This window comes from Mustela nigripes, chromosome 16 (genome assembly GCF_022355385.1).
Source record: "Mustela nigripes isolate SB6536 chromosome 16, MUSNIG.SB6536, whole genome shotgun sequence".
Lineage (NCBI taxonomy): Eukaryota > Metazoa > Chordata > Mammalia > Carnivora > Mustelidae > Mustela > Mustela nigripes.
The window spans coordinates 4,269,199-4,295,595 of record NC_081572.1 but is presented as its reverse complement, the minus strand read 5'-3'; the positions used below and the strand labels follow the sequence as shown (position 1 = coordinate 4,295,595).

Here is a 26,397-nt window from a genome sequence, read left to right as displayed (position 1 = left end):
CACAGTACAAGCTTCTCACATCTCCAAATTGCATCCAAAGGTTGGTTAAAAACTGAAAGTACTGTTGCCAGGCTCCCGAGTTACAGGCTCAGAAATCCCTTCGGCAAGAGGAAGAGTGGGTGTAGGAAGGCGGAAGGCAGCTGAGGCACCCAGAAGGCCGCGTTCCTCCAGGGGCGAATGGGCCGGGCCCTGGGTTTGTTTTGTTAGTGAGACAATCGCTGTGTTAAACGAAAAGCTTGAGCGAATGATGGTAACAGTTCTCTGGCAAAAGCAACTTTTCCTTTTTAAGAGATAGCGAAGAACATTTCTCTCGCTCTCTGGAGAAGTTCCCTCTGGAAGAGTTAATCCTGTTCAGCCTTTCTTGATTTTTGTGTTTGATAAATGCTGAGTGCGAGGAAGTGACTTGATACTGCGGACAGTCTCGAGAGAGAAGACTTTTGGAAATCCCTGCGGCTCCCCTCGGGTAGTCATCTGAACCCAGTGCGAGCGGAAGCCTGGGTTCTCGCTCCGTTCTCCCGGAGAGACTTCTGAGCGCCGAGAGAAGACTTGCCGGCCTGTTTGCTTGGGCTCATTGGCCCAAACAAGGTTTTAAAAATAGGGAAGCTTCACACAGACATTCCCACTGCTGTCTTCTCTTAAACAGCCAGAAGCTGGAGCTCTCTGGGTCTCAGAGTTCTGGTGGCAGGGCTGGGCAGGGGGCCCCCGTACGGACCCTGGGCACGGGTCCCTGGTGGGCTGCACACCCGGCCGCTCTTGGGCCGGGGCCTGAGCAAACCTCAGGTTTGTGCAGTTCCACGTCTCAGGTATGACGGTGTCGTCCTCAGTCAGTTATGTACAGAAGCATTGCTGGTTTCCACATGGCCCCCCCAAGGTGCCTTCTCCTGTTAACATTTTTCCCAACTTTTCCTTTCGAGAAATTTCCATTTTTAAAAAACTTGAGGAAGTATAGTGAATACCTGTATACATTTCCACTTAGATCAGTTAGCACACTTGCTTGCTTTCTTACACACACACACTCACATACAGATGCACACACACAGCATATGTTTGCAGAACCATCTGAAAGTCAAGTTGTGTATATGGTAACACTGTTGACCTAAATGCTAATGCACGTATTGCCTAAGAAGAGAACTTCTGCCTGACAGTCGCCATCATCACACGGAGAGGTTTAACAGCGACAGAGTGATACTGTTTCATGTGTGATGCATGGTCACATTTCCTTAAGTTCTCTGTACAGCTATTTTATTCTAATCAAAGAGCCAGTGTGTTCAGTGGTCTTGTCTCTTTAGTTGCCTTTATTCTAGATCGTTCTCTGCTTTTTTTTTGTTTATCTTTCAAACATTAGCATTTTTCATTTAATTTTTTTTTTCCATTTATTTTTAAGAGTGCAGGCTGGTGGTTCTGCGCAGTGTTCTGTAGCCTGGCCCCGTCTGGTTGGTTCCTCGCGATGAGCTCCAGGCTCACCATTTCATTGTGAGGACCACACCTGCTGTGCGTGCTCCCCACCTGGCCTGTCAGCTTGTGGGTCCTGAGTTGAACTGTTCAGTCCAGGTGGCGTCTGCTCGATCTCTCTGCATAAAGGCCCCTTTGTCCCCTCGCGAGTGAGACTGCGGGACGATTGGGACGATTGTGTGAGACTGCGATGCCCCATCTGACAGCCACCCCCGGCAGTGCCATTTGAGGGTCCTTGTCTGCACCCGTGACCGAGGATTGGTGCTTGCACAGCTGGGATTCTCCAGTTGTGTCGTTTGCTCTGGTGGTTATTGGGTGACAATTTCCCGCATGATTTCCTCCCCTGCCCGTTTTTCTTGAGTATTACTCTGAGGCTTATAAAGCTTCACTGTCTTTTCTCTTTCTGGTGCTCAAATGACCCCAGGGTTGGGGGAGGGGAACCCCTGCAGGTTGGTTTTGTGTCCTTTTGTCCTGTCTCCATCGGTCACCGAGCACATCCTTGATTTCTGATAAGTTCTGCAGATTCACCTTGACCTTCCCTTCCTCCAGACCTGTCATCGGCCACTTCACGGTGTGTGCGTTCCTCCGTGGTAGGGGTGGTATTTAGAAACCACAATCTAGATGCCATGTTTCTCGTGGCTGCTGAGATGTCATTGCTTCTAGGCCCTTCTGTGGCTAAAACTAGAACATGTATTAATGTTTGTAATTAAATTGGAGCACTGCTATTTTTCAGAGGTTGTAGCAGCTTAGTAGGTGTTAATTGGTACTGGAAACCTGGAATCTGGGATCTGTAAGCAATTTCAGAGACTTAAGGCTTTCTGCAGGCTTCTAGAAAGTTAGGGTTTTCTGTGCCAATGGTATACAGAATTCCTTAATCTTATATATATCTCTTGAAAGATAGGCCCAGGTTAGGTGAGCACAGAAACAAAAAGCTGGATTCGTTGGTTTATTTAGTAAGGTTTTATTCCATAAGTCAAAGAACGTTTATCCAACAGTGACGTTGTTTTAGGCAATGCCAAGAGAAATGGCATTTGGTGTCTGCTCTGTGGCTGAGGAACGGGTCTGGGGCAGGGTGACCGGGGCAGACGAGGGGCAGACGAGCGAGCAGGAGCGCGTGGAGGGAGGGAGGTGGGTGCTTCCGGCCTGTGCTTGCAGGGCTGCCGCCTAAGGTGCGCGTGAGCGTCTGTGCACAGGCATCTCCGCGGCCGGATGGCTTTACCTGGAACGCAGCGTTTGTACTGTGTTTTGAATCATGGGCCAAGCTGTGTGGGAAATGCCCTGCGCCGGCCACTCTCTTTCAGGAGTTTAAAAGCTGTTGTGGGTATTTGGAAAGTGATCTAATAGGCCTTTGGGTAGGAGAGACCCTAGCTTATGCCGTTTCTTGGCGAGTGCTTGCTTTTTTATGTAACCTAAAGAGAATTGTTTTGGGGCTCCTGGGTGGCTCAGTGGGTTAAAGAGAATTGTTTTGTTTGAAGCCCTAGTGTTCTTGGGTTTTCAGTATGTCAGGGTGTTGCAGTGTACAAAGCCAGATTTATTTGTTTGTTTGATGCATTACAGTTTGGAAGTCGGTTTAGATGGTTTTCAGTGGCTGTAGAACAAATGATAACAAATTTTTTTTCTAGAATTCATGTCTGTAGTGCTTTAACAAATTTTAGGGCCTCCTTGAGACTTTTCTGTGGTGTTATCTGAGCACTTGGATAAACTTCTTAAATGTTGTTTATTTAAAATGCATTAAGAGACAAATACTGTGTGATTTATCAAGACTATAGTAGTAGTGGGATTCAGAACGTATTTGAGTGGAGGAGGGAAGTAGATAAATACGAAGAATGTTTCTGACTCTCAAAGTAAAAACATCCAAAAAACCAAATACAACTGGTGGCCACATAAATTTGGCCTCCCTTCCAGACTGCCCTACGCAAGACTGTCATTAATTTTCTGAGAAGGCAACTCTCATCACATGGTCCAGTTCCTTCCTTCTCTATCCCGTGCAGAGGCGGTCAGCTCCAGGGCGACCAGCACTGCACCCCCAGGGCCTGGCCATGTGGTCAGTCCCAGTAGAGACCTGCCTTGTCACAGTGTCACTGCAGCCCACCGTCTCCCCCCTCCCGCCCCCCGCCAGCTTTAGGTGCCTCTTTGCATCCCGACATTCCCTTGAGGTGCGCTCCTGGGTTCTCTTTCCTGGAAATCTCTCCCCTCCTTGCTGATTATGAACAGACCAGTGTCAGCGCTTCCTCTTCCGTGCAGCCTTCCCAGACCACGAACTCTCCAAAGCTTGAGGGCATTCTCTTTCTCCTGAAGCCTTTTATGCACTTGCTTATTCTTAGGACATGCTTTTGCGTTACCCTGACTCCCTTTCCTGAACCGGCTGCTTCCATTTCTCCTCCCTCCCACACCCGCTAGCGTGGGATCTGCTGAATACAGAGATGGCGGCAGCACAGCCCGAAGGTTTCGGCTGCTGTAACGCTGCGGTGTTACGGAGGGGGAGGAGAGGTGACAGGGCTTGCGGGTCACCTGCAGCAGGACTAGTGAAAACCAGCTGGAGGAGGGTTAGCGGGTGGCTCTGGTGCTTTACGGAGTTTTAGCAAAGGTGTGATCAGAGTATTACGTCTGTTCACACATCAGGCGTCTTCATGGGGCCCATCAGGAAACTTCTGCAGAAACAGCACTCTCGTTAGTTTGCTGATGCCCCAGACCACTCGCGCCTAGTCCAAGGGAGATCAGAGCAGTCTGCATTGCCTTCAGATTTTCATTCATCTTTTTAATACCGTACAGTTCTTAAGTCTGTGCTTGGTTGTGATTGAGGTGGGAAGTCAGCCTCTCCTTCCCCACATTTTTAGGCCGCCTGCTGGAGGAGTGATGCCCGGGCCCTGGGCTTCTTTTTTATTCTCCTTCTTACAGCCCCGCACTTGTCATCCTGAGTCCAGTGGTTTCCCGCCCACACACCCCTGTGAGATGCTGGGCGGCTTAGGTTTTAGTGTGAATGTAGCAAGGTCTTCAGCGAAGATACCTTCACAGATGAATAAACACACACACACACACACACACACACACGGCAAACTCAGATGCCTGAGTGCATGTTCTGAAAGCTTGGATGAATTATATAACAAGTAAAATTTTCTTTTCTTTCTTAATTAAGTTTTTAATTTTGTGATAATTGAAGATTCACGATATATTGATAATACATTATTCATAAGGAATAAGACGGAGAGATGCTGTCTGCTCTTCAACCATTTTCCCCCACCGGTAGCATTTTAGTAAACTCTGGTACATCGTGGGAACCAGGGCTTGATGTTGATGCAGTGAAGATACAGAACAGTTTCCAAGCAGCTTTCTTTGTTATCCTGTTCTGGTCACACCCCACCCCCTGCCCTTACCCCACAGCAACCACTCATCTGTTCTCCATTTCTCCAGTGGTGTCATTTCTTTCTTTTTTTAAGAGTTTATTTAATTTATTTTATGGGAGGAGAGGCAGAGGGGGAGAGAGAGAGAATCTCAAGCAGACTCAGTGCTAAGTGTGGAACCCAACATGGGGCTCAATCCCATGACCCTGAGATCAGGAGCTGAACTGAAACTAAGAGCCGGACACTCAACTGACTGAGCCCCCCAGGTGCCCTTATGGTGGTGTCATTTCAAGAAGGTTACAAAAATGCTTAAGTCCTTGATCCATTTTGACTTAATTTTTATATAAGGCATGTATGTGGTTTAGGTCCACTTTTAGTCCCGAGGTCCATTTTTTTTTTCTTGCCTATCGGTGTGCAATTTTTCCAGTAATATTTGTTGGGAAAAAAGGCTATACTTCTTCAATTGAATTGCTTTTGCACCTTTGTCAAAAATCAGTTGGGCATATTTGTGTGTTGGTTTACGGCTCTCTGCTCTGTCCATCGATCTCTGGGTCTATCCCTCTGCCAGTGCCAAGAGCCTGGATCACTGTAGCTGTGTAGTTGGCGCTGATACCATATCATGTAAAGTGGCTCCTCCCAATATAGTCTTCTATCGTTATAGCTATTTCAGTTTTTCTGCTTTTCCTTAACAGTTTTAAAATAATCTTGTCTGTAGCTTAAAAAATAAAAAGCCTTTCCGGGATTTTGTAGGAATTATGTTAAACCTCTATATCCATATGGGGAGAGTTGACATCTTTACTGTGTTTATTCTCCCAATCCATGAACATAGAATGTCTTTTTTTTTTTTGAACAGAGGTTAATAATGTAAAAAGGAAGATGGCTCTGATGTAACATGTTGACATGTATTAAGAGATGCTTTTTTTCCCAGGGAGAGTATCAGTGTTGCGTCTCTGTTCAATTTCTTTTTTAAAAAATTCTTTTACAGGCCTATGAAAGGAGGTTTCCTACATGTCCTTTGATCCCGATGTTTGTGGACAGTGACACTGTGAATGAGTTCAAGAGTGAAGATGGGGCTATTCACGTTATAGAACGGCGCTGTAAGCTGGACATAGATGCACCGAGGCTGCTTAAAAAGGTGCCTGTGGGGACACCTTAGGCCATTCCCCAAACTAGAGGAACTTATATTCAAAGCCCGTGTTGCATTTGGTGTTATTAATAAGCCCTTTCTCTCTTCATTTTGTTTTCTCTAAAGATTGCGGGAGTTGATTATGTTTATTTTGTCCAGAAAAACTCACTGAATTCTCGGGAACGAACTTTGCACATTGAGGCTCACAATGAAACATTTTCTAATCGGGTCATCATCAATGAGCACTGCTGCTACACCGTGAGTAACTGGCCTTCGGGGACAGACACGAATGCGGCCGCCGCACTCTGGGTAGAGGGTTGCTTGGCCCCCACTTGTCACCGCCATCCGCTGCCTCGTCTCGGAGGGCGGCTCCGCAGCAGCTGTGGTCCCTCATTTTTTGTTGGTGGGATCAGCAAGGTGGCGGGTGTGCTTTATTGCAGAATGGACTACGTTATTGTAGCAGTTAAGGGAGCCTGGTGATGCCTTGATTTGTCTTTAAATGTTACCTTAATGTGTCCCTTTCCCTCGGGCGCCACTCTGACACTCTAGAAGTATATGTGGAAGGGCCCGAGCTAGTTTTCCTCCGCTTTCTGAAAGTAGAGTGTTCCTGTGAACGTACGCCGAAATGGGGCAAAGCGAAACAGCAAATCACCATGAGTTTGTATGGAAAAATTTGTTAGCGTTCCTAGACTCAAAAAAAAATAACCTCTTTAAGGTTTTCTGAGACCTTAGGACACATCTTGCTAACAAATGCACTAAGTAAATGCAGATAAAGCCCAGATGCTCAGAGACTCGGCTCTAGGCTCCGGGGTCCTGATGCTGGGATGCCGAGTGTGGCTCTCCAGGAGCGACCTTGGCGACCATCTCACGGCTTGGGCTTGGGGTGTGAGCTGCTCTCTAGTAGCTTTTGCAAAGCAAACAGTGAATGCTGTTTTTGCTTTTTGCCCTTTTTCCTAAAAGCGGAAATCCTCTTTGGATTTCTTTTGGTTATCAAAACTAGGTAAATATGTAGATCTTTCAGAAAAGCAAAGTGGTGGAATGCAGACTCTGGGGAGGGGGTACCTGTAATGCATTCCTCTAGGATGAGGCTGAGGGCTTTTATCTGCCGCCCGGTCTTCAATAACTTCTGTTACCAGATTATTAGAAGATCTAGGGTCTGTCTGTTTCTCTCAAACCTTCCTACAGCATATCTGTAGCGCTGAATCATCCTTTTAAAATGATCCTTTTAACATATATCAGATCATGGCATACTTTGTACAGTGTTACTGAATTTCCCTCAGAGGAGGAGCCCAGGGACCTTCCAGTGGCTTATAAGGCCTTGCATTTTCTTTTAATCACACATCTACCATCTTGCCTGCCTTGTGCACAGGCCTACGCACAGTCTTGGGGCTCCCATCTCCTAGGCGTGCTTCCCTAAGGACCTTTGCTGCAAGCGCGCCCTCTGCTGGGAGCACTCTGCCCCCGTCTCTGCTTGACACGCGCCCCCCCTTCAGTCTGTGCTCCGTCTGCCCTTCTGGATGAAGCCAGTCTGAACACCCTGTTTAATTCTGCTGCCTCCCTGCGCACCCCCCAACCCAACACACACCCCGGTCCTTTTAGCCTGCTCCACCACTGTTCCTTTCTCCCTTGGCGCTTGTCTTCCAACAATGACAGAATTTCTTACCTCGTACGTTTACGGCTAATTGCCATTCCCCCCCTCCAGACCGTCAGCTTCATAAGGCCGGGATCTTTGGTTTGTTTATGATGGAGAACACTGCTCAGTAAATACGGTGGCGGGTGAACCAAGAATGAAAAGGAAGCTCTCCTTTTTTTGTTTTGTTTTTTTTTAAGATTTTATTTATTTATTTGACAGATCACAAGGAGGCGGTGGGGGGGCGGAAGCAGGCTCCCTGCCGAGCAGAGAGCTCAATGCGGGGCTCGATCCCAGGACCCTGGGATCATGACCTGCACCAAAGGCAGAGGCTTTAATCCACTGAGCCACCCAGGCGCTCCTGAAGCTTTCCTTTGAACAGTCATTTTAAGAATTTTTTTAGAGTATTTTAGAATATTATTTAAGTCTTTTCATGATTTTGAAGCTTTCTGTACATTTTTCCATCTAGTGCTTTCATGATAATAACATTATTGGTCAAATAAAATGTTTTCTTTTGTTTGCCAGTTGATTGAAGAGCAGATGACCTTGTCAGTTGTCAGCATAGTTAACGGGACTGTCTCTCATGGGACTGTCTCTCCTTTATCTACAGGTTCACCCGGAAAATGAAGATTGGACTTGTTTTGAACAGTCTGCAAGTTTAGATATTAAATCTTTCTTTGGTTTTGAAAGTACAGTGGAAAAAATTGCAATGAAACAGTACACCAGTAACATTAAAAAAGTGAGTCCACATTGGGATTTTATGGAAAGCGGAGGCAAGAGCCTCTGAGGTGCTCCGAGCTGGCAGTGCTTTCAGAAGGCTGGAAATGGACGTTCAGGGATCCCCGCTGTTTCAAGACAAGGAAGTACTTGGCTTTTCCCTGAGCCTTGTGTTCCATGGCAGTGTAGGGTAGGGTGGGGGCTCGGATGATGCTGGCAGCCAGTGGAGTCAAGTTGGGCTGGGTGAGGCGGAGCCGCCGGCGTGCAGCACCCCCAGCTGCCGCCTTTGGGTCTGTGGGCAGGAGACACTGCTCAAGGAGACACTGCTCGAGGGGACGCTTGCTGGGGATCTCCTGAGGGTCCCCAGCCGTCGGATTATTATTATCTGTGTGGTAAAACTTTCCTTCTCATTTTTTTGTAAAGATTTATTTATTTGAGGGGCGCCTGGGTGGCTCAGTGGGTTAAGCCGCTGCCTTGGGCTCAGGTCATGATCCCAGGGTCCTGGGATCGAGCCCCACATCAGGCTCTCTGCTCAGCAGGGAGCCTGCTTCCTCCTCTCTCTCTGCCTTTCTCTCTGCCTGCTTGTGATCTCTGTCAAATAAATAAATAAAATCTTTAAAAAAAAAAAAAAAAGATTTATTTATTTGATTGGGTTGGGGGAGTGTATGAGCGCAGTGGGAAGGTACAGAGGGAGAAGGAAAGAGAATCTCAAGCAGGCTCCCCGCTGAGCCCAAAGCCTGACGTGGGGCTTGATCTCACAACCCTGAGACCACGACCTGAGCTAAAATCAAGAGTCGGATGCTTAACCAACTGGGCCACCAGGCACCCCCATTTCCTTCTCGTTTTTATCCCGCTGCTCAGTGTTGCTGTGTAATATGGTTGTGAAGTGTATCCATGTGGGGTTCTGAGAGCTTCTGGAAGGCCTGCTTTCTTTTCAAGGTGTTCGAATTTGGATGGAGACACAAAGCATACGTTGAGTACAAGTGTGATAAATCAGTGCTTCTAACTCATCCTAAAAAGAAATTCTGTATCTTTAGATATGATTTTCTAGACCTTTGGAGAAAAGGAAGTAAAACAATTATGAAAAACAAAAAATACAAAGGCATTTCACTTTTCTTTTTATAGATTTATTCTGTAGCAATTCAGTTTTTATTAGTGTTTTAAAAACCTGAAGGAGATGGAAAGATTTGAATGTCGAATATACGCTAACCTTAAAATTGGTTTTGTTTAAAGGGAAAAGAAATCATCGAATACTATCTTCGTCAGCTGGAAGAAGAAGGCATAACGTTCGTGCCCCGCTGGACTCCGCCTTCCATTGCCCCGTCCTCCGAGGCCTCCTCGTCGTGCAAGAAGCAGGCAGCGTCCTTAGCTGTTGTGGTTCCAGACGCTGCCCAGGCAGAGGGGCCGGGCAGCGAGGCCCTCAGCAGCCCCAGCGGGCCGCCCGAGCCCACGGCGGGGACCCCGGACGGTGCGTTGGAGAGAGGGTCGTCCCGCGAGCCAGGCCAGGGGACTCCGCCGAGTCCTTTCCCCTCGGCTTCCTCCAGCCATGCTTGTTTCCTGAGGTCGCGTGGAGATAATTAGTCCCTTGGCCACCTTTTATTTTTTTCCTAGAATGAAGAAACATTTTAATGTTTTTTAATGGGCAGGAAGGGTTATATCAAGTTATTCTTTTCTTGATACCAGGAAATGTGTTTATTTTGAGGGCATCTTTAGTGAATGAAAGGTAGCAACTAATCCTTTTCACAGCTGTGTCACCATCAAACACCTTATACTCTGTGCTAGAACCTGTGGTTAGCACTGAATGAAAATTTACGCACTTGACCGTGGTTCCGTCTTACTACAAAGTGCGTATTACCCTCATTTTCTGCATGAGTGAACTGAGGCCCAGAGATGCTGAGTAACTTGCACAGAGTCACACACCTGGCGGGTGGTGGCACTGGGACTGAGCTGAGGTGGCTGGCTCTGGGGTCTGCATGTAGCCGGTGTGCTGTGCTAAACACGTGTACACACACAACACGTGCATGCGCACACACCTGTTTATTTCTCAGAGTGACGCCCACTGTGAAACCGCCCAAGAAAATTCTACCACTCCTAAGTTTTGTTGAAGTATTGGTTTCTCTTTCCACGCTTTCTTCTCTGTAGCGAAACTGTGCGATTTGTTTGCCATTCAGTAGGTTGCAGGTGGCGGAGACTTAAATTGGTTTGGGGACACATTTTATTTTTCCACCTCATGAGCGTTTGCTGTATTTTAGGTACCCGATCATGAAGAAGATTTCTTGTATTCTTTTTTTTTTTTTTTTCAAGATTTTATTTATTTGACAGGCAGAGATCACAAGTAGGCAGAGAGGCAGGCGGAGAGAGGGGGAAGCAGGCTCCCGCTGAGCAGAGCCTGACTCAGGCCTCGATCCCAGGACCCTGAGATCATGACCCGAGCTGAAGGCAGCAGCTTTAGCCCACTGAGCCACCCCGGCGCCCCTCTTGTATTCTTGAGCGCAGTAGCTCTTTTCAGAATAGGTTTAAGTCTACATGCTTGGTTTATTTCATACTTCTATGTCACGTAGGTCTTCTTTATATAAGTTTGAATTAAAATAGTCACTCATCATCTGTTACAGATTTTCTCCTGTCGTGAGTAGCGTTGTAATTTTGCAAAGAGAGTTGACCATGTAGTGATCAGGGAATGTAACTGAATCACTAGCTGGACCCGGGGCTCGGTCAGTGATTTGATCTTATAGACTCTCCCCGAGGGTCTCCAGGATGCCAGCTTGGCTCTGTAGTCCCTGGGGTGGTGTTGAGTTCTGCGACTCAAGGAACCACACTTAACTTTGCTGAGCAGGACCAGTCTGGAAGCCTCCACGCTCCAGTGTTCTCTATGTAAGTGTTGTCCATAACTTCTGTTGCAGACAAACTAGATGCGGACTACATCAAGAGGTACCTGGGTGATTTGACCCCGCTACAGGAGAGCTGCCTGATCCGACTTCGCCAGTGGCTCCAGGAGACCCATAAGGGCAAAGTGAGAACCCACACCCCCTGTGCACAGTGCTGTCTTTGTTGCTCTGGACCTGGTCCTGCTCATAGTTTCGTAGAGTACACGTTCCCAGTTGCCGTAGCTGGGGCTGTCCCTCTCAGTCCCAGTGTCAGGGGATCTGTATTTCTGGATGTGGCATCCGAGTCCCTCCTGGCGAGTTGAGAAGCCCTGCTGTGTACGATCAGCTGAGCTTTTCGAGGTTTACCAGAGGAGGGTCTCCCTTAAAAACAATTATAGGTCAAGTTACAAGGCAATATTATATTCCAAATATTCAGGTTTTTAAAAGATTATGTATTTATTTATTTTCGATAGCGTAGGGGAGGGATGGGGGGGAAGAGGGAGAGAATAGCTGAGCGAGGAGCGCGACCTGGGGCTCCGTCCCGCAACCCTGAGATCACAACCTGAGCTGAAACCAAGAGCCAGACACTCAACCAACCGAGCCATCCAGGCGCCCCCAAGGATTCAGATGGTTTAATTTTCAGAAGCTTTGGAAGGATTTCACAGATGGTTCCAAGACCAGAAGTGTTTGAGCTTTCATTTTGAGGTTTTTGGTAGAATTTTAGCCTTGTTAAGAAATCCGGTTTTTCTATCAAGCTTCATACCGATAGGGGGCTGTGGCCAGCACAGGCAGACTGGAGTGTCCGGCTGGGGGCTGGCGTCCCGTAGTGAAGGGAAGCTGGGGTTGCGCGGAGCGGGCCTGCGCTCGGGTTCTGTGAGCCATCAGCCCAGGTTACAAGAGCCATGTTCTGAGGACTGTTCAGGGTCACTTGTCGAGACCACAGCACCTGTCATCACGGCTGTCAGTTGTGGTGCGCTCAGCCTGGCCCAGGTGCTCTCACGATCTCAATGAGGTCCTCCCTGAGGTGGTGGCGTTTCTGTCCTAGGAGGGACCTAAGGCACGGAGCAGTGAAGTCACTTGCCTGAGGCGAGTGAGCACTGGGGTGAGGCTTTGAAGCCAGGTGTGGGCGGCAGTGACGCCCCCTCCGTGCCTCATGCTCTCCCGGCAGTGCGGCCCTTGGCAGGCTCCCCTCCCGCCGCCCTCCTGTCCCCTGTGGACCAGCGGTGAGCACGTGGCCGCAGAGGAAGATGGCCAGGCCAGAGGAGACTCCGACGTGGTTTTGGCCACCTTGCACGGTAGCAGACTTTAGAGGAGGAGTGCGTTACGAATGTCACCAGCCCGACCACCATCAGCACTGTGTATCGTCGCGCTTGTTCTAGTGGCCTGAAAGTGTGGAGAAGTGCGCCCGGCTCGTAACCCTCCGTCAGTCCTGTGGATTGAAGCATCTGATGTTTAACGAGTTATGCTCTACTTGGCCAAAACTGAAATGGGCCACGATAAAGATTATTCCGATTAACGATACCAATTTTCTAAAGCATTGAGGAAGGTTTTCTCTAGTAACGGTTAATTTTAAGTAGTGTGATAATGCAGCTCCCTCTGGTGAAAAGTGACAGTTTTAGAGTGTTATTCCCTTAGTAACTTGGTTTCTTTTTTTTCCCCTTAGCAACTTTTAACACTGCTTAGAAACATCTTTCCTCTCACTAGATCCCGAAAGACGAGCATATTCTCCGGTTCCTACGTGCCCGGGACTTCAATATCGACAAAGCCAGAGAGATCCTGTGTCAGTCCTTGACTTGGCGAAAGCAGCACCAGGTGGACTACATTCTGGAGACCTGGAGCCCCCCGCAGGTCCTGCAGGACTACTACGCGGGGGGCTGGCACCACCACGACAAAGGTGGGCTGGGTGTCCTGGACGTGCTTCAAGGCCACACTGCGTGCGGTCGAAGGGGCCCGTCTCGGGAACAGAGTGGGGTCCATCCATACGTCTAGCCCTTCCACCCCCCCCCCCTCGGAAGCCCCCCGAAGCCCCCCATAGAGCAGCAGGGGCGGGCGGTCTGCTCCTTCCGTTGGCTCGTGGCCCCTTGGCCACCAAGTTTCTTCACTTCCTCTGACTTTGTTTTGACTCATTTAAAAAACTGGCGTGTTGGAGGGCAGCGCTTTCAGGAGCACAGTGCTAGTAAAGGAACGTTCACTAACTGCAGTCCCTACAAGACCTAGGACAGTATGTAGCCAGATTTTCTATATCAAAACAGTGAGGCACTTCAGCTGTGCTTTGGGCAGGAAGCAAAACACAAGCCAAGGAAGCGATGCCCCTAAAACGAAGGGTGGGTTAAGCCGAGCGCAGTTCTCTGGGATCGCGTTCCATGGCGCGCCTCGCAGGAAAGCCGGCGTTTGCCAGGGTCATGCTCACTCTTCGCTGGTTCGGAGCTGGACAGAATGGAATCGGGGTGTAGAGCAGGCACACGGATGGCCCTGGAACTGCCGCCCCCCCCCCCCAGCAGATTCTTCCAAAACAGAGCAGCTCGCATTTGTCTGTTCTCCGGACCTCATCTTCTGTACTGTCCCAGATTAATTGTAGCTCTTTGTTTATCCTAGCGACATATGTTTATTCTACTTGCCCACCCTTCAAAGATTAAAGTTTGATAGTGAAACATTAACAAATGTATTTTATAAATACACCTTTTATAGATTTTATAAAGACACCTTTTATAAATCTTCCTTTCAACAAGATTTAGGAGCACAAAGACCTTTCTGTTTTAAGTAGAACAGATCTAGACCCAGGCCGAGTGATAAATACAAGGAAAATTTGGACTTCTTTGTCAAGATGACAGGGCTGACCCTCCAGTCTCAGAAGACAAGTCGCAGTGGCTTGTCAGTAGCAGATGCCGTTCCTGGCCTTTCTGCCGCTCCCCTGTGGCACTGAGTGTCGGGAGTCTCAGTGGACTCCAGGGGACACTGTGGCCACCGAGATCTTTCTCCCTCTGTGTCGCTAGCCCGTGAAGACAGAGCATTTGTATAAGTGAGGGGGTTCCTCTCGGGTTTCATCTGCTACACCTCCGGGCTGTAAACACGTAGAGCCAACGTGTGCTACTTGGGGCGGATTTAAAAATGTCCTGGAAGTCCTCATTGGTCCTGATCCTGTGGGTGGGAATCAGGGGACGCTGGCTTTTTAAAAAAAGATCTAGATGTTAACGTTTTGTTAACTCGTGAAATGGAAAAAAAAAAAAAAGTGTTTTCTTTAAGAAACAAAATTTTAAAATACTCCATTATCACAAAAAAAAGTTTCTGTGGATATTCGGGGGGGGACGGCCCCCCCCTCCCCCCCCCACCCGCACTGAAAGTCCGCTCTGCTCCGCCATCTGGTGTTGAAGTGAGGAGGCCTAGCAGCCACCCGGTCAGTACCTGTCGCTAGAGCCGGATGAGAGGCTGAGATGGGACTGGTGTGTCTTATCCTGGGCACAGGGGCAGCGGCGGGGGCGCTCCTGTCCACACACAGCCAGCCGCGGCTTCTGAGTGGGAAGGCGGGCTCCTCGGTAAGGCTCCTAGGGTGGCCCTATCCGCTTCTCTTCAGCAACGCGGCTGATGCTCCCTTGCTCTCCCCCTGCAGACGGGCGGCCGCTGTACGTGCTCCGGCTGGGGCAGATGGACACCAAGGGCCTGGTGCGAGCCCTCGGGGAGGAGGCTCTGCTGCGCTACGTAAGTGCCTGCTGGGGAGGTCGCCCCCCCTCCCGCCAGCAGCGAGCTGACCTCACCGCGATAGCGAGCATGGAGAGCGTCGCCATTAGGCCAGTCGCTCATCTGTGGAGCGTGAGGAACAGCGTGGAGGACATTAGGAGATCAGAGGGGGGAGTGAGAGGGGGAATCACAGGGGGAGGTGAACCATGAAAGACTCTGGACTCCGGGGAAAAAACGGGCTTTCCGGGGGGGGCCGTGGGGTTGGGTGAGGCCGGTGATGGGTATTAAGGAGGCGCGGGCTGCATGGGGCACCGGGCGTTAGGCGCAGGCCGTGAGCCGTGGAACAGCACAGCAAAAACGAATCAAGCACTGTGCGGTGACTGATGTAGTAAAAACTGTATGTTTTCAAAGCAATGATAATTAAAACATAAAATTCCCATTTAAAAACAGGCCAATCTGTTAATATATTTTTAAAATTTCAAAAGAGGGCATGGAAGTTATAAAAATGTTTTTCATAGGGAAGCATCAACACAAAATCTGTAGAGCCACTCAAGATGACTTGAGTTTGGGGTCCTCCTGGTCCTACCCCTCCCCTCCCCTCCTGAGCTGTCTCTCAGGTCAAGCCTCTCGCAGTGTTTGCCCGGCGCCGCCTTACCCGCAGGTCTTCACATCTCTTACCTGGACGATTATAAATGCTTCCTTCCTGCCCCCCGAGCTCCAGGCTCCCCGCCCATTTCAGCCTCTGCAGCGCGGGCAGTTACGAAGAGAAGGATGTGCTTAAATTAAAGACGAAACAACCAGGGGCGCTTGGGCGGCTCAGTGGGTTAAGCGTCTGCCGTCGGCTCAGCCCATGGTCCCAGGGTCCTAGGATCGAGCCCTACATCGGGCTCTCTGCTCAGCAGGCGGTGTGATTGTCACTTTGTTTCATAGCTTGACGCAGTGCTGTTACTTAGACTCATCGTGGGCTTTTGTGGCCATTTCACACACAGGTTCTCTCCATAAACGAAGAGGGGCTGAGGCGGTGTGAAGAAAATACAGAAGTCTTCGGTCGGCCCATCAGGTAGATTCTGATTTCGTTTTCCCTTCCAGCTTATTGAGAATGTGGGGTAAATATCTCTAGTTGACTGTGAGGCCAAAATCTGGTTTGATATTTAGGCTTTTAGATTTCTAGAACCAAATCTAAATGGCTTCCCGTTGTCTGCAGTATTCCAGAAGGTGGGGAGACCGAAAGCCATACATGCAGTTGGGTCGGTTGGGAGGGGTGGGTGCTGGATTTTGATATCTGTTGCCCTGAGTGAGGCACTGCTGTCCCCTCAGTCTGAGTGGGTCGGCCTGTCCGGTTTCCGCGGGTCCTCGGGAGCCCCGGGCCGCAGGTTGGCTCTGTCTTTAAGCTGCGGGCTGCGAGGGTCTGCATTTCTGAGCCGCACTTGTTGCTACGGTGAACTGTTTGGGAAATGTGCGGTGGCGGGGGGGTGGACATAGGAAGGCCCAGCGGGGAACCTGGGAGGGTGGTGCCGCCTGGCAGGAGGGAGTCTCGAGGTTCCTGTCCTGGCTGCAGCGTTGGCTCCAGTACGTCGTGTCTGCCAGGGCAGAGCTGCTGGCGCTTCAGGCATGCCGGGCGTCAGAAGCCAGACTCGTGGCCTGCTCGGTCTGTTGTGGCCCGGCGAGTTGGGCCCAGTGCATCGGGTGCCTTGTCTACGGGGTCGCGCGTGGGTCCGGGTGGGTCCTTGCGGTGAGTGAGCCGCGGACCTGCTGCTGCTCCGGGACGGGGCTCCCCCATGGGTCCGTGCGCTGCAGGCCTCGGGCTGGAAGCGCAGTTCCTGGCGCTTGATGTTTTAGAAACTGGTCTGGTTTTGGCAACGGCTCTAAACGGCGGTTTCGTACTGTCAAGAAGTTCGCTTAGGATGGGTTTTGCACGTGTGCGTGTCTAGTGCGTGGCTCACACATCTGCACCCCCACAGCTCGTGGACCTGCCTGGTGGACCTGGAGGGGCTCAACATGCGCCACCTGTGGAGACCCGGCGTCAAGGCCCTGCTGCGCATCATAGAGGTGGTAGAGGCCAACTACCCTGAAACGCTCGGCCGCCTCCTCATCCTGCGCGCTCCCCGCGTCTTCCCGGTCCTCTGGACGCTGGTGAGTGTGGCTGCGCCGCGGCCCAAGCCGGGAGCCACTTACGAGGCGCCTGGGCTGGCTTTCCTGTCCCTGTGTCTGTTCGTCTTAACTAGTCAGGAAATAGCAAATGTGGAAACATGCAGGCCCTCTCAAACCGCTGAAGGGGGCGAAGAGCTCCTGAGAGCCCTTTTGTCACACAAATAGACATTACGGAAAAAGTGTGTCGGGCTCCCTGCCCGCCCCCCACTCATACTGTCGCAGGGTGATTTTAATCTTTGGAAATCACACAGCAGAGCGAAATGCCTGCACAGTCTTTTCTCATTACCTGCAGGTTAGTCCATTCATTGATGACAACACCAGAAGGAAATTCCTGATTTATGCAGGAAATGACTACCAGGGCCCCGGAGGCCTGCTGGACTACATCGATAAAGAGATCATCCCAGATTTCCTGAGCGGGGAGTGCATGGTGCGTATCGGGGCAAGCCGCTCTGCGTTCGGCGGCTTTACGGGGGTGGGAAAGGTGGCTGTTGGTTGGTATAAACGATTTTCAGACTTTCAGTTTGGATTATTGTTTTTTGTTCTGTTTTGTTTTTCTTTGTTTGGCTGACATTTCTCTGACCCAGGGCTAAACCACATAGACCCGTTTTGGTAATTGTTGGCAACATGTGTATTTCTTCATTGTTAAATATAATGAGAATGTGTTTTAGAGCCTAATGTAATCGCACCTTTATTTGCTCAGTTCTGTGCAGCTCAGACTCTTACAACTGTTCTGAGGAGCTGTGCGTTTTATAAAAACACTTTGAAAAGCTCCACGTGGTTCTGCCAGATCACCCCCTTGACACTAAATAAGGAGGACATTTTGAAGGGGACACGCTAAGAGAACTACTCCTGTCATCTGGGGGCTTGGATTTGTGGCGTGGTGTGGCTATCGGGTGGCCACATCCGCCTCTCTGCCCTGGACTGTGATGAGGGTCCTTGAGCACCACAGCCCCCGGGGCGTGACCGACTCCCGTGAGGGTGAGGGAGACCGAAGGCTGCAGGGGCCCAGGTGGCTTCCTCTGTTGACAGCTAAAGCCAGAGGGCAGCCTGGTTGTCCTTAGAGAAAGGATCTCTATCAGCCTATGGAAAATAAAGTTGTCCTTTTGAGAGGTGTACACACTAGCTTGGATACGCGTATTTAGCTAACAAACCGGGTTTTCAGGGGAGTCTTCGGGTTGGTTAGAGGAGTTTGGATTCAGCTTTCAGGGCCTCGGTCCCGCGTCAGGAATGGCAGACATCGGCACAGCACGGTGCAAGGGGCTGGGGAGCCTCAGGACCCTCCCTGACCGAGGGCCGGGAGATTAACCTAGGAGGTCAGCTGTGGAGAGACCCCCCCCAGACGACTCACATTAGGAACAGTCCAGAAGTGGTTGGTCCTTCTGACTGTGAGCTGGAGCAGAGGGAGACCTCACTCACGGCGCGCCGGACCGACTGTGATGCGCTCCCCACGGTCAGAGTCGTCCTCGCCCATGCAGGGGGCCAGGCTCTCCCGCGCTCCCTGCGGGTCCATCTGACAGAGGCTGCCTCTGGCTCACCGCCTCCCAGGCCGTGTAGGAGGTGCTGAGATTCTCTGAACCTCAGTGTTGAGTCACTAGATCAAGGTCAGCTAGGAAATACGTGAAGTGTAGAGATTCTAATTAACCTAGCCCAGTGTAAGCGGACTCAGAAGAGGCTCTGCTTAATTACTTTCTGTCTCGTGTCGTGGACTGATCTGACTTGGGTTACGCAACAAAGCTTTCGTCGTTGATTATATATTAGTGGTCAAAGTTTATAATAAACACCTGCCTGTAGTTGCTGAGAGTAAAGCTTTTTTTTTTTTTAAAGATTTTCTTTATTTATTTGACAGAGATCACAAGTAGACAGAGAGGCAGACAGAGAGAGATGGGGAAAGCAGGCTCCCTGCTGAGCAGAGAGCCCGATGTGGGGCTCCATCCTGTGACCCTGAGATCATGACCTGAGCCGAAGGCAGAGGCTTAACCCACTGAGCCACCCAGGCGCCCCGATAACAAAACATTTCTTAGCATCGTGTTTTCTCTTTACAGTACTGTGTAACTGCTTGTCATTTTTCCACGAAGCAGCATTAGTAATGGAGTCCCGTCCCTCTTACGTAGTAATGTAAATTCTCTGGGAAATTGGCGTCAGCCTGTACACGTAGATCTAAGAGGTTTTAAAAAGTCACGTTGCTCAGCCCTGCAGCTGGCATTGGGACGGTGCCAGCGTGTTCCGTTCCCAAGCGGCCAGGGTCATTGCGCCTGCCGGGACGTGGCCCGCCACGGAGCATTGGTTCTCAGAGGGCCCCTTCCGTGTGCACAGTGTTCACTGCTGTGTTTGTGTTTGCAGTGTGAGGTGCCTGAGGGCGGACTGGTCCCCAAGTCTCTGTACAGGACTGCGGAGGAGCTGGAGAACGAGGACCTCCGGCTCTGGACCGAGACCATCTACCAGTCTGCAAGCGTCTTCAAAGGAGCCCCGCACGAGGTGCGCCGTCCGCGCCGTGGGCCCGGGGGGTGGGGACCCACCCTGTCTCCCCAGGGACCTTCCTCAGCGCGTCTTCCCAGCAAGAGCGCCTTCAGAAGCATCAAATGCTTTTTCTGGTCTTGGCCTTTAGGGTTTATTATTTTTTTTCCCAAACCTTTAGTTGTGGTGAAAGTCTGCGTTGAGGGACAGGCGTCTCTCGAGGGACCTGCGCCCAGAAGGCGGCGAGGCCTCCTGACCTCTGCTCTGCCAGGGTCTCGCGGGCGCGGGGCGGGTGGCTGGTGGGGGAGGCTTCCCTGTGGGACGCGGACTCTGCGCCTGAGGCCAGCTAACGACTCTGCAGGGCTGCTTTCCGTGTCTGTCTCTTCGTGACCGGGCTTCAGTTATTTCTGTTTGTGGAAGAATTTGCCCGTTTTTTGTAAGTTGGGCAGGGTCCGGAGAAGTAGCACTTCTCTGTTTTCCCTTCTTACGGCCACGTTAGGGACGGAAGCAAGAGGACTGTGTGTCCGGCTGATGCTGTGTGTCCTGGGATGTGGCGGGCGGTCTGGGCTCTCAGGGCTCACGACCGAGTGCCTTTCCTGAGCTCTGGGTGGCGCCCTTTGTGCCTTGGGGGTGGTTGCTCCGGACTGCGGTGCGGGGCACCGAGCCAGGGCTCAGCGCACCGGGGCCCTGCGCTCAGGCTGACCCCTTACTGCCACCTGCCATCCGTCCTTGCTGGCGTCTGTCCCCGCGCGGCTGCGTGTGGGGCAGGCAGCTGCTGTTGCCGTGTTGGAACAGGCAGGGGCAGATCCAGTCTGCCGCACGCGTGGGTTCGGTGGGGAAATCTCAGATTTTTCATGGCTGTGTCTTTTGAGGATTATTTCTGGTAATTCCGTATTCAGAGGCCTGGCACGGGCGGAGTTCTTCTTTGTCTTAGGTAACTCGCTCTGTCTGTGGTCTGTGGTCTGTGGCAGGGAGCTCCCTGGCGGGGTCGGTTCTCTTGCGTCGTGGGGCATGTGGCAGGTGGAAGTTTTCTACGTCGGAATGCGAAGCCCTGCTCTGGGGGTTAAGTAAAACACGAGTGAAGGCCATAAGAGCCCTGAAATAAGGGCTGAACTCTGTCCCCGCGGTGAAGGTCGGGGGGGTCCGCAGAGGGGGCCGTGTCTGGGGAAAGCTTGGCGCGGGGGGAGCCACTGTGCTGCGCAAGGACGGTCACGGCACCCAGACAGGACTGTCGTGCCCCGTGGAATCTTCTGTTTAGGGAGATCCTGAGGGAGTGGCTCTGTGCTGAGAAGCTGTAGTGGTGGAATCGCGGGGTCTGCCTGATGGGCAAAGCGCCAGCCGGGTGGCCCTGGGAGGAGGGGATGCCACCGCCTGAGCTCTCACCGCCGCGCTCAGTCCTCCCATTGCGCCCCCAGTAACGTGCTCAGGTCTGACTCTGATCAGTCCCTGCTGGGAACCTTGCCTGGGGCGCAGTGAGGAGGTTGGAGTTTGAGGTGGGCGCTCAGTCCCCACAGCCCTCCCCTGCCCCAGGCCACTTGGCGGGCCCTGGCTGCCACTGTTCCTTGTGAGTCTGTCCCCTGCCCCTGCCTGGAGCGCTTCCTTCTGTTCCTCCACGTGCCCTTTACTCAGCTCCCACCTTCTCTGGGACATCCTCGTGCTCGCCAGCCTAGAACAGTCCGTGGAACCACTTCTGAAACACCTTGAGTCACGTCTGCTCTGTGTTGTTACAGCATTTCTACGGCCGGGAGCTGGCATGTCGGTGCTAAGAGTCGTGCAGCGGGGAGTCTGGGCTGCGGGTGCAGCTGAGGGGGGCACGGAGCTCGGCCTGTGCCATGGAGCAGGAGGGCTGGGAGGAGGGAGAGCAGGGGAAGCTGGGGGCAGCACGGTGGGCAGCACGGTGGGTGCAGGTGAAGAGATGGCCGATGGGCTGACGGGACAGGCCTCCCTCCCTCCTACGACACACACGGCTGGGTCCAGAAGCTCCCCGCAGAGACGAGCACTGTGTCGGCCCAGGGCTCAGGGGCTCGTGCTGAACGCGCACTCTGCTTTCAGATTCTCATTCAGATCGTGGATGCCTCTTCAGTGATCACTTGGGATTTTGACGTGTGCAAAGGAGACATCGTCTTCAACATCTACCACTCCAAGAGGTCGCCCCAGCCCCCCAAGAAGGACTCCCTGGGGGCGCACAGCATCACTTCCCCGGGAGGGAACAATGTGCAGCTGATAGACCGAGTCTGGCAGCTGGGCCGCGACTACAGCATGGTGGAGTCGCCTCTGATCTGCAGAGAAGGGGAGAGCGTGCAGGTAGGCCGTCCGAGGCCCTCCACAGCTCAGGGTTTTGTCTTCTAAAGGGAGGGGTCTGCTGCCGCCTTGCCATCCTGCGTGGCTGGCGCTGTCGGTCTGCGGGAGCGCCTGTGGCTGTGTGCAGTGCTGGATACGGTCACAATGACCTGGGAAGCCCAGGGAGGCTCCGAAGACAGGGAGCTCAGACCTGAGCAAGGGTTCTGGGATGAATTCATGACTTTTAGCTCAAGTGCCTGAGTTTTCTTGAGAAATTAATTTCACAGAAGCGACGTGGAAGGCAGGGAAAGCCATTCTGTGCCCGTGGACAGCTGGGATCCAGCCTTCCCCGAGAGGACAGTCACCCTAAACAGCAGGGAGCCCAGCACATGCTGGGGGAGGGGGAGCTGTCATCACTGAGCCCTTGCGTTCCTTTGGAAATGCTCTGTCAGCTCATTCTTCAAATCGTGGCTGGTCATGTTGAGTCCTTATGCAAAGAGCAGTGGTTCTCAGGTGCTCTGGCCTGTGTGATAGATGCATAATTCTTCTGCCTTTACAGTTCTCAGGGAGGAGCCTGTCAGTGGGGGGCCGAGAAGTAGAGGAAAAGAGAGTATTTTATTGGGTTTTAAAAATAATAAACAGTTTAAGCTCCAGAATTAGTGAAGAAGATAATTTTCAGAGGTTGACATTCTGCCCTAGATTGCATTCTGTTAGCCAGAATGCTCTAGTAATATCATCGGAAGCCGGTCCGAGAGAGCACTGCCAGGTCAGATGATGTGTTTGGAGCCTCTGAAGGCGGCACGAGGGGTCCCCGCCCACGCTCCCTCATCGCATCCCACCGGCGCCTGCTGCTGCGGTGGCTTCCTTCCCCCGAAGCTGCAAGTCCTGGGGGTGGACAGACGCCCATCGGGAGTCCCTCCCCGAGGCCACGCAGCACCTGGGAGGGGCCTGGCCTAGGTCCCGCGGACCCCGAGTGGAACTAGCCTAGGAGCACGTAGTTGACTCTCCAGCCACTGGGCCAGCCGGCCGGCTGTGTCCAGCGTGCTCGTGCTCGGGGAGGGCTGCGGGCGGTGCGCGCTGGGGTTGGGGCCAGGCAGGGTCTCGGGAGGGAGTTCTCAGCCCGCGCCACCCGACTCGTTCCAGGGCTCGCACGTGACCAGGTGGCCGGGCTTCTACATCCTGCAGTGGAGGTTCCACAGCATGCCCGCATGCGCCGCCACCAACCTGCCGCGGGTGGACGACGTGCTGGCTTCCCTGCAGGTGTCGTCCCACAAGTGCAAAGTGATGTACTACACCGAGGTGATCGGCTCCGAGGACTTCCGGTACGGGCTCCCCACGCCCGGGCCGCAGCAGCACAGGGGGTTGGGGGGTGAGGGCTCGGGGGACCCGTGGGCCCAGCCGGCAGGCAGCCGCGGTTCCTGGAGGGCCTGCCGCGTGAGTGCTGGGGGTGCCCCGCGGGGCAGCCTGCCGTGGGCTCCTCACGCCTCTCCCCTCCCTGTGCCGTCCGCAGAGGCTCTATGACCAGCCTGGAGTCCAGCCACAGCGGGTTCTCCCAGCTGAGTGCCGCCACCACCTCCTCCAGCCAGTCTCAGTCCAGCTCCATGATTTCCAGGTAGTGCCGCGGCGCCCGTGCCCAGGGCGCGGAGGGGACAGCGCGCCTCCTCGGACAGCCCGCCGCGCCCCGCCACCCGCCCGGCGGCCACACTGTGCAGACTCCTCACCCTCTAGGTAGCAGATAGCTCTCCAGATGGCAGGCGTAGGCCTTGAGCCCAGACCGTCTCGACGGGTCATTTTAACTCGCACTCTTTAGCCATAGATTTTGTACACAGTGTGCGCAAAAGCAAACCAGAGCACAAGGGCTCTTTCGAAAGAAAAGTAGTTTGTATACAATTAAGAGGTTGACTTCGTATCAAATGTTGATGCAAAAAATGTTTCCAGCCACCTCCACACCCTGTCCGTTAGCGGATGAATCGCTGCACCATCCGTGCTCCGGCGCTGGCCCTCCTTCCTACACGGAGCAGGAACTGCTGGCCTGTCCCTGCACCGCGCCACGGTGTTGCCCCCCGCTGTCCCTGGCACGGCCCGCGGCTCGAGGGACCCACCAGGCCCCTGTCCTCCGAGCAGCGCTGCTCCCATGGGGAGCGCTCGTGGACAGCCTGTGGGAGCAGCCCACTCGGGGCCCTTGGGCGGGTGCCCCGCTGTCCTGTGGTGGGTGCGGGTGGGGCCCGGGGCTCTCGGGGGCCCCCACAGCCGCAGGAGAGCACCGCCACCATTAAACAGCTTCTCTTTCCTCCTTTCCACATCTTTTTGTACTTCCAGAGCAGGGTGGTCCTGTGTGTGACCTCGCGCGGGAGGGTCCTTTCCCTTTTCCTTCTGGTGTCGTTCTTCCCGCAACTGCTCATTCTAAGCTCACTCGAGACTTGCGTGCCCTCGGCCTCCTCTTGGCTCGGTAGCATCAGGGCCCACGTGGTTTTCCTAGTCACTAGAAGGCTGTTTGAAGTTGTCCAGTGTCCGTCTGAGCTGATGAGTGTTCTCGCTGCGTGGCCGCCTCCAGAGAGCGAGGGGCTGACGGGGACCCCCTCCCGCATAGACGGAAACCGCCGGCGTGCGGGGCTGTGTCTGCATGTGCAGGCGTGGCGGGTGGGTGTGGCAGTGGTGCGGGATGCATGTGTGAGTGTGCCAGGGTTTGTGTGTGAGTGTGGCAGTGTGTGGGGGGCATGTGGGTGCGAGTGCGGCAGTGCGGGGCACGTGTGCGAGTGTGACAGTGGGGGGTTTTGGAGTGGGTGTCAGTGCGTGGGGGGCACACGTGTGTGTGGCTGGGGTGGAGGGGGGTGTGGGGTGGACGTCGGGGGGGTGTTGGTGAGAAGTGGGGCGGGTGGAGAGTGGGGTCTAGTTACAAGGGAGTCTTCGTAGAAGCAGATCAGAATATGAGCTGGTTTGCCTTTTGTGTTCTGTTTTGGATTCCCAGTTCCCAAGCACGGTGTTCTCGTGTTGGTCTGTGTTTTTTTCAGCTTTTTATGGGAAAAGCAGGTCATTTACGAATCTGTCTGGATGTTGCGTTGGGTTAGTGTTTGTGATAAGGATGTGACGTGTGGTGGGGGTGTTACCGGAAGAGTTTGTGTTTTTAAAAGATACGAGCCCAAAGCCGCGTGGCTGTTAGCAGCACGTGAGGCACGGAAGCCTGGGCCGCGTTGCTTCCCATCTGCTCCCGGGGCCTGCGGCGGGTGGCCACGGTGTGGACAAGTGTGTGGAGGGCGTGGGTGCCCCGTGGGTGAGCCCCAGCGGGCTCTGGAGGAGCGCCCAGGCGGTGAGGCCCGTGAGGCGCCCGCGCACCGAAGTCGGGGCTTCTCCGTCGTTGCTGGCCTGGAGTTGTTCCCTTTGTTTGAAAAGATAGGTTCAGCACGGCGCCTAAAGCCTTGTTTCCCGAAAGCACGTTAGGGTTAGGTAGCGCCCCTGTGCTGCTTCTGACCAGTGCTTCCTGCTTCTGAATTGTAAGGACCTGAAGGTGGTGCCTTCCCTCTCTCTCCCTCTCTCTCTGTGTGTGTCTCAGACGGCGGTTTTGCTGACAGCTGCCAAGAACACGCTTCCCTCCACAGGCCAGCTCAGCCCAGGGATGTTTGTAGAACTGTCTGAGTCGCAGCCATCCCTCCCTCCCCCAGTCCGAAGACGTGTCCGTTTTAAGTTGACTCAGAAGTGGCCCTCTCTTGTCCCCAGAGAGTCGAACGCGTCTCTAAGAGTTCAAAGCACATCACTGCGCAGACGCCAGCAGGGTTGCTCACGAGTGACGGGCGCCTGCTTCTCCTCCGAGGGGGCCGCCCCTCGTGGACCCGGCCCTGCGCTTCTTCCTCTCCGCCTTGCTTCTGCTCTAAGGGTTCCTTTGGTTTCCCCAATGTTACTAGTGTCTTAACTCACTTCTCTTCCTCAATCCATTATTTGCATATCAAATTCTGTAAATGTTTTGTAAACATATTACCTCACCTTTGGTAATACGATACTGATAGTCTTTAAAAGATTTTTTTACTGTTATCGATAATAAATGTGAACTGTTTAAAGACGAGCATGTCTCTTTCTTCCTGTAGGACGTGACGCCGTAGCGTCCTTTGGAGAATGGGACCCTTGGAGATGGGAGAGGTGGAGGACAGATCTGGATCAGGGGGGCTGGGTTCTAGAAGCTCCAGAGTGGAGCCCCACGTGTGCGGGACCATTTGTAGCCGCGTGGGCGGTCCTGCAGACCGATGGCGGCTGTGAGCAGCCGGCCCGCAGATGCCACCCCGAGCCGACGGTTCGCTCGCTCCTGTGACAAGTGTTCCTTGGACCCTGTGAGCCCACACATGGCTGGTGGCAGGCTGCCCGAGACACTGTTTCTTAAGTAACGACACGGATCCTCGAATCACGTGGCTTCAGAAAAAAGAAAATGGACAGGTGTGGACCTTCGGGACCTGGGCCCCCTTGTCGCCCGCTGCTTGCCGGTTGTGTGTAGGGGTGGCAAGGCCAGAAGAGCCCGGGACAGACACCGTGCCGGCCTGCCCCGTCGTCGTCTGCTTTCCTGGTCAGGGTGTGTGGGAGCCGGCCGAGGGGACGGAGCAGGGGCGTGACGTGGCCGCACGTCCGTGGCCGCACGTGAGCGGTGCGTTTGCCAGCAGCCCAGGGAGGTGACCCGCATCCTTCCCACCGCAGGGGCCCCCGCGGGCCTCCCACCGCAGCGTG

General features: G+C 53.0%; 1 protein-coding gene across 3 annotated transcripts in view; it reads left to right on the top strand.

Annotated features, from left to right (window-relative positions):
* The window catches only part of SEC14L1 (SEC14 like lipid binding 1), a 54,443-nt gene extending 28,696 nt beyond the window's left edge, over positions 1-25,747 (top strand). For 2 of the 3 annotated variants that reach the window (XM_059379747.1, XM_059379748.1), the window contains exons 4-17: positions 5,779-5,928; positions 6,046-6,177; positions 8,160-8,288; positions 9,500-9,734; positions 11,167-11,276; positions 12,835-13,024; positions 14,738-14,826; positions 15,795-15,865; positions 16,767-16,938; positions 17,249-17,383; positions 19,297-19,431; positions 21,463-21,714; positions 22,834-23,012; positions 23,201-25,747. In XM_059379747.1, the coding sequence (XP_059235730.1) occupies positions 5,779-5,928; positions 6,046-6,177; positions 8,160-8,288; positions 9,500-9,734; positions 11,167-11,276; positions 12,835-13,024; positions 14,738-14,826; positions 15,795-15,865; positions 16,767-16,938; positions 17,249-17,383; positions 19,297-19,431; positions 21,463-21,714; positions 22,834-23,012; positions 23,201-23,306 (2,085 nt within the window). In that variant the 3' untranslated portion in view covers positions 23,307-25,747. The remainder of the gene's footprint in view (positions 1-5,778; positions 5,929-6,045; positions 6,178-8,159; positions 8,289-9,499; positions 9,735-11,166; positions 11,277-12,834; positions 13,025-14,737; positions 14,827-15,794; positions 15,866-16,766; positions 16,939-17,248; positions 17,384-19,296; positions 19,432-21,462; positions 21,715-22,833; positions 23,013-23,200) is intronic. The other variant, XM_059379749.1, reaches the window with a different exon arrangement.
* Positions 25,748-26,397: the final 650 nt, after the last annotated feature.